A 10,923-nucleotide genomic window follows, 5' to 3' on the forward strand; every position below is an offset into this window, starting at 1 on the left:
CCTTATATTTATAACATAATTTTTATGTTAATATTATCAAAATGTAAAAAATATAATGTAACAAAGAATACATAAAAAATCAAGTTAAAATTTTCTTATTATAATTGTATATCAAACCGTTTTCGACATACTGAAAAATCTATTATACCTTAAGAATAAGTAGAGATACTATTGGATCTTTCACTCACAGATAAGTAAATATCCTAAACTGTGAAAATAGGTGCACCAAATGCTCTTAACATTGATTAGCTTAACAATAATTTCCCGGAAAACTCTCCTGCAAGATCTGTTAGGTAAACGACCAACCTTGTGATCCCCTGTTTTTAGAGCAATCACAAACAACCAACATAATTTCTATGTGGACCCAAATCTCTCTTTTGTATCCCCTCCACACTAGTGAACTTTTTTCCCGGGAAAAAAATAAAAGCCTCTTGCTTTTGGCTTTTTGCTTTTGGGGAAAAACAAATTGGTTTCGGAGAAATAAAGAAACCGACTTTTTTCAGAAGCAAAATGTGGGTTTATGGATGCATTGCTTCATAGTCAGCCGTACCACTTTTCTGCAATTTCTCTTTAGAATTTCGATCAAAATAGTTTGCTTTTTTGCCACCAATTTCTCTGCCATTTCTTTTTCACCCCAGAAAGTTTGGATTTTTTTTTTAAATAATCGTGGGTGTTCGGTGGGAAGGAAAAGGTTGTGAAGCTGCTGCTGACTCGCATGAATTCAAGGTTCAATTTTTTAATCGGAAGATTAAGGATTTGGGGGTGTTTGATTTGATTAATGGGTCTTACAGTTCATACCTCGTCACCAAAACGCGTTGCGCCACCGCCTTGATTTATTTATTGCGTGATTTCTTTCTTCTGGTGTTGTCGTAGTCGTCGGCGTTGCTTATTACTGTCGCAATCGGATCTGCTTTGGTTTCTCAGTCAGACATTCTCTTTCCTGTCGCTTGGAATCTTTGTTCATCTGTTTGGTTGCCGAGAAATTACGAACAAGAAAAGGTGAGAAAAAATGTAGAATAAAACGTAAATTTCAGTTCTTTGTCTTCTGGGTTAGCTGAATACATGCTTATTAGTGACGTTTTACTTCTGTTTTGTATGATTTCGGTTGCCAAATGATGGAATATCCAAGATGTAACCTTTCCCGTTTTGTTTTACTTACATATGTCGGCAAGTGAGACAGCATATGGTTGTTGATATAACCAATCTGTTGACGTTGTTCTTTGTTTTGTCTTATGATAAATGCAGATCAGTTGTTGATTGTGAAAGATTCGATCTTTCGTTGTTAGGATTGGACTTTGTGCTATTTGTGCAAAGAAGTTCGTGGGTTTTGAGGTCATTGATTACGAAAAATTGTAGGATCTTTGTGGTGTTTTGCATTAGTATGCTATTGAGGAAAAAAGAGTTAGATAGTTTGAAGGTCTTGGGCCTCCGGCAAACACAGCGGTGAGGTAGTTATGGCGTCCGGAGATAGGCGTCAGCATCATAATATGGTGCCTCTGGCTGCATTGATCAGCAGAGAGCTGAAGAGTGAGAAGATGGAGAAGCCAACTGTCAGATATGGGCATGCAGCTCAATCCAGGAAAGGGGAGGATTATTTCCTGATCAAGACTGATGGTCAGCGAGTACCCGGGAATTCTTCATCAGCATTCACCGCATTTGCGGTAAGCCCAAGTCTCTTATATTTGCTAGATTATAGAGCCAGAGCTTGGCAACTTAGCTCTGGTATGTTGTTGTACCATGGTGAATGTCCCAAAAGTTGAATACTACATATCAGTGCTCACCTCTATGCTCTAATCATTTAGTTCCTTAGTCCCCTGTCTTGTTCACTGTAAATTTTTGATCCGGACTATATTAGTTTGTTCCCTTCCAACATAGGCAGTGAACGAGATATTTTTCGAAAATTTCATGTACTATTGGTTTTAGATTATGGAATGAATCCGTGTGCTCAAACCAATTTCCTTTAGCTATCAAATATGCTGCAAATCAGGTATAATAGTCACTGTTCTTTTACTGATTGTCAGATCTTTGATGGGCACAATGGAAATGCTGCAGCAGTATATACAAGGGAGAATTTGTTAAAGCATGTGTTGGGTGCTATTCCCCGTGGGCTAGGAAGGGAGGAGTGGCTCCAAGCTTTACCTCGAGCCTTGGTTGCTGGGTTTGTGAAGACTGACAAGGATTTCCAGAGCAGAGGTGTGGAATTTGCAACTTGCTTAGTCTTTTTGTTCTTCTTTCTGTTTTTTCCTCATATTTTTCAGCACATACGTACTAATTCTTTCTACTCTTATTATTGTCGCCAGGTGAAACTTCTGGAACAACAGCTACCTTTGTAATAGTTGATGGATGGACCGTGACAGTTGCATCAGTAGGAGACTCCCGTTGTATCTTAGATACTCAGGGTGGTGCCGTTTCCACCTTAACTGTTGATCACAGACTTGAAGAAAATGTAGAGGAGTATGTATCTACTGAAATCTAATAACATTCCTCTATTTTTACTGTTCCCTGGATTTGCTAATTGAATATCTGATTTGTAATTGTAGGAGGGAGCGTGTTGCTGCAAGTGGTGGGGAAGTTGGGAGGTTGAGCATTGTTGGTGGTGCAGAGGTGAGTGCTTTTAGATCTTTTTTTCCCTGACGAAAAAAAAGAAAGGGATACTTCTGTGGCTATGTTTTAATTAAAATATGGTTTTCATTGTGTAATATGTGTTGCTTGACATTTACAGATTGGTCCCCTCCGTTGTTGGCCAGGGGGGTTATGCCTTTCTAGGTCAATTGGAGACATGGATGTTGGGGAGTTTATAGTTCCAATACCATATGTGAAACAAGTCAAGGTATCTTCCTCTGCGTGGAAATTAAATTTTTAACTTGGTTTTATTAAATTCAATGCCAAGTATTGTTTAGCCTGAAAGCTAACATTCTTATATTGTTTTAAAAGCTATCAAATGCCGGTGGGAGGCTTATAATTGCTTCGGATGGCATCTGGGATGCTATATCTTCCGAAATGGCAGCACAGTCTTGCCGTGGGTTGCCAGCTGAACTAGCTGCCAGACAAGTTGTGAAGGTTGTTTGAACTACTTGGCCTTTTTCTTGCAATATGCATGTATAATCTCAAAGGCTGGAACTCTTTCTTATTGATGATGGATTGTGTTGTAGGAGGCATTAAGGTCAAGGGGTCTAAAGGATGATACAACCTGCATAGTTGTTGACATAATCCCTCCTGATACTACGGTAGAGCCTTCACCTCCGCCAAAAAAGATTAACAAGTTTAGGACCCTGTTTTTCAGAAAGAAATCGTGTGCTTCTGCTAATAAACTATCCAAGAAGCTATCGGCTGTGGGTATTGTGGAGGAGTTATTTGAAGAAGGGTCTGCTATGCTTGCTGAAAGGTAGTTGATTCTCTCTTCACTCAAGTTAGTTGATTCGATGCAAAGTTTCTTGAAGAGTTTCACTCCGGTTGTCTACTAAAATTGGAAAAGAAAATTTTCAACGATGTCATTAATTTTAGTCTTGTATAGCATATCGAAGTGGAGTTTCATATATAGGTATCATAAACCTTATTGTTGAGTTGCAAGTTCAAATTGCGGGTTGGCTTCTTGTGAAATGTGGTATTTTGGTATCGTTTATTTGGTGTTGCACCTGGGAATGATTATCAATGTCAAATGTGTTGCAGGTTGGGCAGCGATGAGTGCACACCACAATCAACATCTGGGCTGTTCATGTGTGCTGTATGCCAAGTTGACCTTGCACCGAGCGAGGGCATATCGGTTCACGCGGGTTCTATCTTCTCAACCAGTTCAAAGCCTTGGCAAGGGCCGTTCCTCTGTTCTGATTGTCGTAACAAGAAGGATGCCATGGAAGGAAAACGCCCTAGCGGAGTCAGAGTAGCATAGGTAGCTTGTGCATTGTTTCGCCACCATTCTTTTAACCCTTTAGTCCCTTTGTTTGGTAATCCGTCTTCGTAGGCCAGCCAATATTGTTTGAATCTTTACTTTAGTGATACATGAAATGTATATGTAAATTTGATAAGTAATTTGGAATGAGTTGTAGAAGTTGAGGAAGGTCTTGTGCAAGGAAACCTCTTTCGAGTCTATTTTGTCGGGGTATTGGGCAAAACAAAAGTGTGTCGAACTCGAATACAATAATCGTTACTAAAAGTAAATTAACAAATGAACGGAAGTGATTTTCTGTTGATTTGTTCAATCCGAAGGCTAGAAAAACAGAGAAACACGAAGGCGCCCAGGAGGAGAAAGGAAAGTGCGAAAATCACTTCTATATTGTATAACTGAATTTTCCAAGTTAGGTCTTGATTCTATATTGTATGGGAGACTTTGAATCAATAATATATGCTGTGAAGAAATAATACAAGTAGGTTATCCAAAAGCCTTGAGTTGCTATTGCTATTGTATTGTATTGTTAACACACAACAGAATGGCTCTGTTTCTTTTCTCTGTTGTCGCTCAACCTTCAAAAGCAGGACACATCCTCCTGAATGCGGATTGTTCACTGTTGATTGTTCAGACCAGCTTCGTTCGAGGATCCAACTGAAAGAGGGAGGATACTGGCATGAATTCGAAGGCCCTCTATGATCTTCGATTTTTATCAAAAACACGGCTACAGGAGCACTATGGATGAAATTCCTGCAAGGATGAAGTTTTCGACGACTTGAACTGGATGAAGAAATTCATTTTCAGAGTGTTAGGGACGAAGAAGACAAAGTAAGAGCGAGGAAGATGATCTTAGAGAGCTTGTGGTGCATATAAACTGATCCTTCAAACCAGCCAGCGATGAAAGAAGTATAGATATGTTGGAAGGGAGTATTGATTCATTGCAGAAACCATCCAAGCCTCACTTGTCTTCTCCTCCAAAGATCATACGGTTTTAGGCTTTTAGCACCCAAAAAAAAGAAGAAAAAAAAAAGCAGAGGGTTTGATTTATCCCCCAAAAAAACCATCTACATTCTGCAGTCCACTCAGGAACAAGCAAAGAAACAAGACTTGGCAAGCAAGCAATTAACAGAATCACAGGGATGACAATGAAGCTATGATCAGTTTTATCATGTCATGTGAGCATATATTTCATTTTATAACAAGATCATTGGGGCCTATCGCAAATTCATGTCCAATCCAACCGTATCTTAAATTTAATGTTGAAGCCTCGTTCGGTATGGAGGATAAGATTGGAACGGATAATTCTCTAATTTCAAGGAACTATTAGGACAAAAATGAAAAAATTATGTCCAACGATGCGAAGGTTACCGTGTCAAGATAAGTCATGCCAAGCACGCAAAACGTCAGCAAAATGCGTGCCATGACATGTCATCGCATGCCAACAATGATGTTTTGGCGCGCCACGATGCGAGGGTTAGCGTGTCAAGACAAGTCATGGCATGCATCTTTTATTTCCACAGCTTTTTACCGGTAAAAACACGTTCCATATCTGAGCTGAGTATTTACACATGTTCTTACCGGTAAGAACACGTTCAATACTGGAGATGAATATTTACTTGTGTTTTTATCGGTAAGAACATATTCAATATCTGAGTTGAATATTTACACAGCTTCTTACCGGTAAGAACACGTTCATTATCTAAGTTGAATATTTACGAAGGTTATTACTAGTAAGAATGCTTCATTATTTCCTAGTTCTTTACTTTTTTTTTAATTATTCCGAAATAGTAGGCAAAAGTGCGGAACCCTAGTGCCTTTTCTATTACTGTTCTTTCAAAACATTTATTTTCAAATTGGTTTTCTTTAGATTGTTTTCTAGTTGAATTTTTAAATTGTTTTTCTTAAATTCGTTTATATTATTTTAAGTCATAAAATTAATCTTTTTCAAACCTTGTTTTAAATAGTTAATTAAGAATTAGTTTAAATACAAATTATTTATTCATTTTTTTATGGAGAATGAACTTGTTTAAGCCGTTTATACTGTAATTACCTTATTCTCTTAAAAGTATTTTTATCTTTACTTTTGCAGGTGGTAAAAATCCTATCAGTTATCCAAGTGCCTTGAGTTGCTATTGCTATTGTATTGTTGTTAACACACAACAGAAGGGCTCTGTTTCTTTTCTCTGTTCTCGCTCACTCTGTGCCTCTGGCTCTTTACTCCGCCGAACAAGTAATGAGATGGCAATATCCGCTTCCCCTTCAAAAGCAGGACACATCCTCCTGAATGCGGATTGTTCACTGTTGATTATTCTGACCAACTTCATCCGAGTACCCAACTGAAAGAGGGAGGACACATGCATGAATTTGAAGGCCCTCTATCATCTTCGATTTTTATCATAAACACAGTTGCGGGAGCACTTTGGAAGAAATTCCTGCAACAATGAAGTTTTCGACAACTTGAATTGGACGAAGAAATTGGTCTGCAGAGTGTTAGGAACGAAGAAGACAAAGTAAGAACGAGGAAGATATAAACTGATCCTTCAAACGGGCCAGCGATGAAAGAAGTGACAGATATTGGAAGGGCTTGTTGATTCGTTGCAGATACCACCCAACCCTTACTTTTATTCTCCTCCGAGATCTCTCGCATATTCTTCTACCATGCTGGTATCAATAAAGTAAAAACTAGAAACCTTGTGTTTTACTTGAACAAATTATGAGCAGCTCTATATTATGCATTTCATTTTTCTTTTTTTCTTTATTAGGAGCAAGAAAGATCAGACGATTTTAGCACCAAAAAGGAAAGAGCAGAGGGTTTGATTTATCCCAAAAAAAAAAAAAAAAAAAAAACCATCTGCATATGATTAGTTAATCATGACGTGTGAGCAAATATTTCATTTTATAACAAGATAGGACCTATTGCAAATTCATGTCCAAACCAATATTATCTTAAATTTAATATTGAAGTCTTGTTTGGTACGAAGGATAAGATTGGAATAGACAATTATCTAATTTCAAGGCACTATGGAGGATAAGATTGGAGTGGATAATTCTCTAATTTCAAATGAGAGGATTAGGAGGGATGAGTTTTTTTCATACCTAATCATTTTCTATTCCGTTTTATGTAAAAAAAAAATATTATTTATACCTTCAGTATGCCTTGATATTAGAAAATTATCCATTAAAATTCAATCCTAAGTACTAAACAAGCCAATCTCTAAAATGAAGACATTTTCTGCTCACATTATTGCTCATTTGGCCATTGACCAAGGAATGAAAAGTACGCAAATTTTGGTATTTGCCGTGTATCCCCGATATGTTTTATGACCGAGGAATGAAAAGTATGCAAATTTTCTACTCACATTTTCTACTCACCTTCCAACATCTCAACATTATTACTGTACTGTAATTCGCTCTCATCTCTCTCTCTCTCTCTCTCTCTCTCTCTCTCTAAAATTTACAATGAATCAAAACCTCTGCATCTTCATTCTGATCTTCCTTCTCTCATCAGAAACCCCAGCATTTGCTGTGGACTCTTACTACCAAAACTGCAGCGTCCCCACAACTTGTGGCAGACCCGAAAGCGAGACGGGCCGGACACGAAAGACCAATCATGTTTCACGACGCTACGGGTGAACACTGAACAGTCGATCCTTTCCGTAATGTGTGTGGTTCAGAGGAGTTTCGAGGATTTTTGAATAGTATCATCGTGACGAGAATGGTTGAAGAGTCAAGGGGTCAAAGTCTTTCTGGAGCTGGTCATTGGGGAAGTTGGGAAGGAAACTTCCCTAATAGGCCATGGAAGTCTTTAAGCCAACCAATCAAACAGTGTGTATCAATCAACTTTTTTACATGGTTAGTTTCCACAAGTCTTCCGTCTCCTAATTTCCAAGTCAACTGGCGTGTTAAACAGCCAATTTCCTTAATATATTGCAAACAAAGAATTCTGAACCTCTAAACAATTCAACACTCTTGTTCTGAAGAGGAGGAGTAGATTTTCTTATTGTTCTTCCTTTGCGGCGCTTTCTTCTTGTTGATCAGCTCGGAATCTTCGGATGGCTCCGGTGGCTTTGTTTATTCTCGCCGTTCTTGCTCACCTTGTGGTTTTGCACTCTGCTGGATATCCAGAAGAACATTGTCAAGTCCACTTCTGCAGTAGCTCAGTAGGCAATATCAGCTTCCCCTTCAAAAGCACGGAAGATCCTCGTGAATGCGGAGTGTTCACAGTCAATTGTTCAGACCCCGAACGGCCAAAAATCCAATTGAAAGAGGGAGGATACTTGCATGAATTCCAAGGCTCTTTATTTTCACCTTCGATTTCTATCAATGACAGAGACCTTGCCGACCGCTTAGAAAAGGATCGCTGCGATGATGGAGTTTTGGACGACTTGAGTCTTCCTAGCGCTTCTCCAATCCTTGAAGTACCATTATTCACACACAATCTGACCCTTTTCAAATGCAACAAAAATTCTTACCTACAACGTAATTATGGCTGCAGAAATGTTAACCATACTTATTATACCGCTTCATTTAGCAGTAGTTTACCTAACCCCCTGCCGCCAGGGTGTGCAACCATTCAGGTCCCCATGCGTCCGTTTCATCCCAACAAGTTCTCTTCATTGACTGCTGAATTTAACCTGTCAACACCAGAATGTTTTCAATGTATTGAAAGCAAAGGTGAATGCCGGGTTGAAGAGGGAGAATTTAAATGCGCCAAAGGTATATACATTTACATGACCTTTCTTTCTTTATCTGACGTGCGATAATCCGATTCCTTTCTTCAAAGGATATAACTCTTAGAAACAGGAAACATTTTATCGAAACACACAAGTATTAAATGATTGTTATGCATGCATTAACCTCCTTTTTTTTAAGGGCGGCTGCTGGCTGGAGGGTTGAATATAGCCACCTCTAATCAAATATTAACGAAGAAGATGGTCCGTGAAGTCAATCTGAACCTCTACATCATCACGATTTAACGTGAAAAATATCCTTCATGATTATTTGTGATAAAAACTATTTGAAACTTAGTCACATAATCTTATTGGTAGTGTGTGTAATTCTGTATTAATCTAGTTGTCCTAACCAAAATTTTAAATTTGGTTTTTGATTATGATATGAGATAATGATCATTGTGCAGGACCTGGAACTGGAAACTTAGTCGCTAAATTCGCAATAGGTAATTATAACTTGCTTAGATTAGTTTTTCTAAGTTTATGTGTTGTAATAAGGTTTATAGCATGTCCGCAATGGCTACCATTCGATCGAATAAATCATCGTATTCACCGTATATTCATCAGGTGCAGTTGCTGGTCTCATAATTCTAATCGTTATTGCTTGCTGCTTAAGAAGAAAGTTGTCATCATACAGATTGCTTTTCTTTTGGAAGAAGCAAAACCAAAATCGTCAAATTGTAGAGGCCTTTCTAAGGAGCTACGGGCCGCTTCAAGTCCGAAGGTATAGCTATTTGGAGGTCAAGAACATGACCAACTCCTTCAAAGAAAAATTAGGACGTGGAGGCTATGGTGCTGTTTACAAAGGAAAGTTAAAGGACGGCTGTCTTTTAGCAGTGAAGGTCTTGACCAAACTAACGGGAGATGGAGAAGAATTTATGAATGAAGTGGCAGCCATTAGTAGAACTTCCCATGTCAACGTCGTCTCCTTGTTAGGCTTTTGTTTTGAGGGTTCCAAAAGAGCTCTCATCTATGAATTCATGCCTAATGGATCCCTAGAGAAATTCATATTTGATTCAAATACTCCCAATATAGGTCATGATCACTTGGGATGGGAAGCATTGGATCAAATTTCACTTGGCGTTGCTCGAGGCTTGGAGTATTTACATCGTGGTTGCAACACAAGAATTTTGCATTTCGACATCAAGCCTCACAACATTCTTCTCGATGAAAACTTCGTGCCAAAAATCTCAGATTTTGGCCTTGCCAAAATATGCAACAAGAAAGAGAGTATTGTCTCGATGTTGGGCGCTAGAGGTACAGCAGGTTACATTGCTCCAGAAGTATTTTCTAGAAACTTTGGAAAGGTCTCACACAAGTCGGATGTGTACAGCTATGGAATGATGCTTTCGAATATGGTTGGGGGAAGTAGGAACACGGACGATGAAGCTGAAAATACAAGTGAAATATATTTTCCACATTGGATTTACCAACGTCTTGAATTGGACGAAGAGCTTGGTATGCAGAGTATTACGAATGAGGAAGACGAAGCAAGAGCAAGGAAGATGATGATAGTGAGCTTGTGGTGCATACAAACTGATCCTTCAAACCGGCCAGCGATGAAGGAAGTGATAGATATGTTGGAAGGGAGTGTTGATTCGTTGCAGATACCTCCCAAACCTTACTTGTCTTATCCTCCAAAATCCCCAGTAGATTCTTCTACAGCATTGGTATCAATGAAGTAGAAACCCTGTATTTTACTAGAACAAATCTATGTTTTTCTGAGGCAATCTAAATAATGAAGCATGCGTTTCATGTTTGTTTTGTTTTTGTTTTTATTTTTTCCTCTATATATGAATCAACACAGTAGGAGTGACCCTACTACTACCCCTCCTGCAATCATCTATAAATATATATATATTACTAATGTGAAACATTTGCATTTGTGGGTCAGACCAGTTGACCAAGTCAGTGTGCCCGTTTCATCTCCCTTGCGCCCAAGTTCGGATCCACTTCTCCATAAATCAAAGCATTTTAGAATATTTTTGTCAAAAAAAAAGGTGAAAACAATTATTTCGTGTTAAAAGTTGTCTACCATACAGCTAAAGCTAGGATCCAACTTATTGTGCGAAATTTGATGTTGTCACGAATGGAATGATCGAGTAGATGGAACAGTTCTTGCGAAGCCACGTGAATGTATTTTGACAAACAGTGAAGAGAATTGGAGTCGTGTTGAATTTCAAGATTTTTGGAGTACCTTTGGCAATGAGTGAATAGGCAAGTACCCCATTACTTGAAAAGTTGCTGTATGGTGGTGCTTGATGAATTTTCAAGCGAAAAACGTATTGCATATGATCAACCTAAGCA

At 38.5% G+C, this 10,923-nt stretch overlaps 2 protein-coding genes across 3 annotated transcripts; both read left to right on the forward strand.

The window, feature by feature from the left end:
- Window positions 1-266: 266 nt before the first annotated feature.
- LOC103423739 (probable protein phosphatase 2C 15) lies at window positions 267-4,057 on the forward strand. 2 transcript variants are annotated; one of them, XM_008361820.4, is made up of 9 exons: window positions 267-999; window positions 1,246-1,661; window positions 2,022-2,193; window positions 2,301-2,454; window positions 2,541-2,604; window positions 2,723-2,830; window positions 2,935-3,060; window positions 3,153-3,385; window positions 3,670-4,057. In XM_008361820.4, exons 2-9 carry the CDS (start codon window positions 1,455-1,457, stop codon window positions 3,887-3,889), a joined length of 1,284 nt encoding a protein of 427 aa, XP_008360042.2. In that variant the 5' UTR covers window positions 267-999; window positions 1,246-1,454; the 3' UTR covers window positions 3,890-4,057. The 2 variants fall into 2 exon arrangements, with proteins under 2 accessions (XP_008360042.2, XP_070666992.1); XM_070810891.1 differs by having other exon boundaries at window positions 454-999; window positions 1,287-1,661.
- A 3,644-nt stretch (window positions 4,058-7,701) lies between these two features.
- On the forward strand, window positions 7,702-10,375 carry LOC103451627 (rust resistance kinase Lr10-like). The gene is made up of 3 exons (XM_008391040.4): window positions 7,702-8,602; window positions 9,024-9,062; window positions 9,184-10,375. Exons 1-3 carry the CDS (start codon window positions 7,939-7,941, stop codon window positions 10,299-10,301), a joined length of 1,821 nt encoding a protein of 606 aa, XP_008389262.3. The 5' UTR covers window positions 7,702-7,938; the 3' UTR covers window positions 10,302-10,375.
- The last annotated feature ends 548 nt before the right edge of the window (window positions 10,376-10,923 follow it).

The sequence above is a fragment of the Malus domestica genome, chromosome 13 (assembly GCF_042453785.1).
Source record: "Malus domestica chromosome 13, GDT2T_hap1".
Taxonomy (NCBI): Eukaryota; Viridiplantae; Streptophyta; class Magnoliopsida; order Rosales; family Rosaceae; genus Malus; species Malus domestica.

Excerpts from the sequence above, each read along its gene's own strand:
- LOC103451627 (XM_008391040.4), top strand. The coding sequence starts at position 7,939 with ATGGCTCCGGTGGCTTTGTTTATTCTCGCCGTTCTTGCTCACCTTGTG. Across the intron at positions 8,603-9,023 it reads AGAATTTAAATGCGCCAAAG|GACCTGGAACTGGAAACTTA; the intron begins GTATATACATTT and ends ATCATTGTGCAG. Across the intron at positions 9,063-9,183 it reads AGTCGCTAAATTCGCAATAG|GTGCAGTTGCTGGTCTCATA; the intron begins GTAATTATAACT and ends TATATTCATCAG.
- LOC103423739 (XM_008361820.4), top strand. The coding sequence starts at position 1,455 with ATGGCGTCCGGAGATAGGCGTCAGCATCATAATATGGTGCCTCTGGCT. Across the intron at positions 2,194-2,300 it reads CAAGGATTTCCAGAGCAGAG|GTGAAACTTCTGGAACAACA; the intron begins GTGTGGAATTTG and ends TATTGTCGCCAG. Across the intron at positions 3,061-3,152 it reads CTGCCAGACAAGTTGTGAAG|GAGGCATTAAGGTCAAGGGG; the intron begins GTTGTTTGAACT and ends ATTGTGTTGTAG.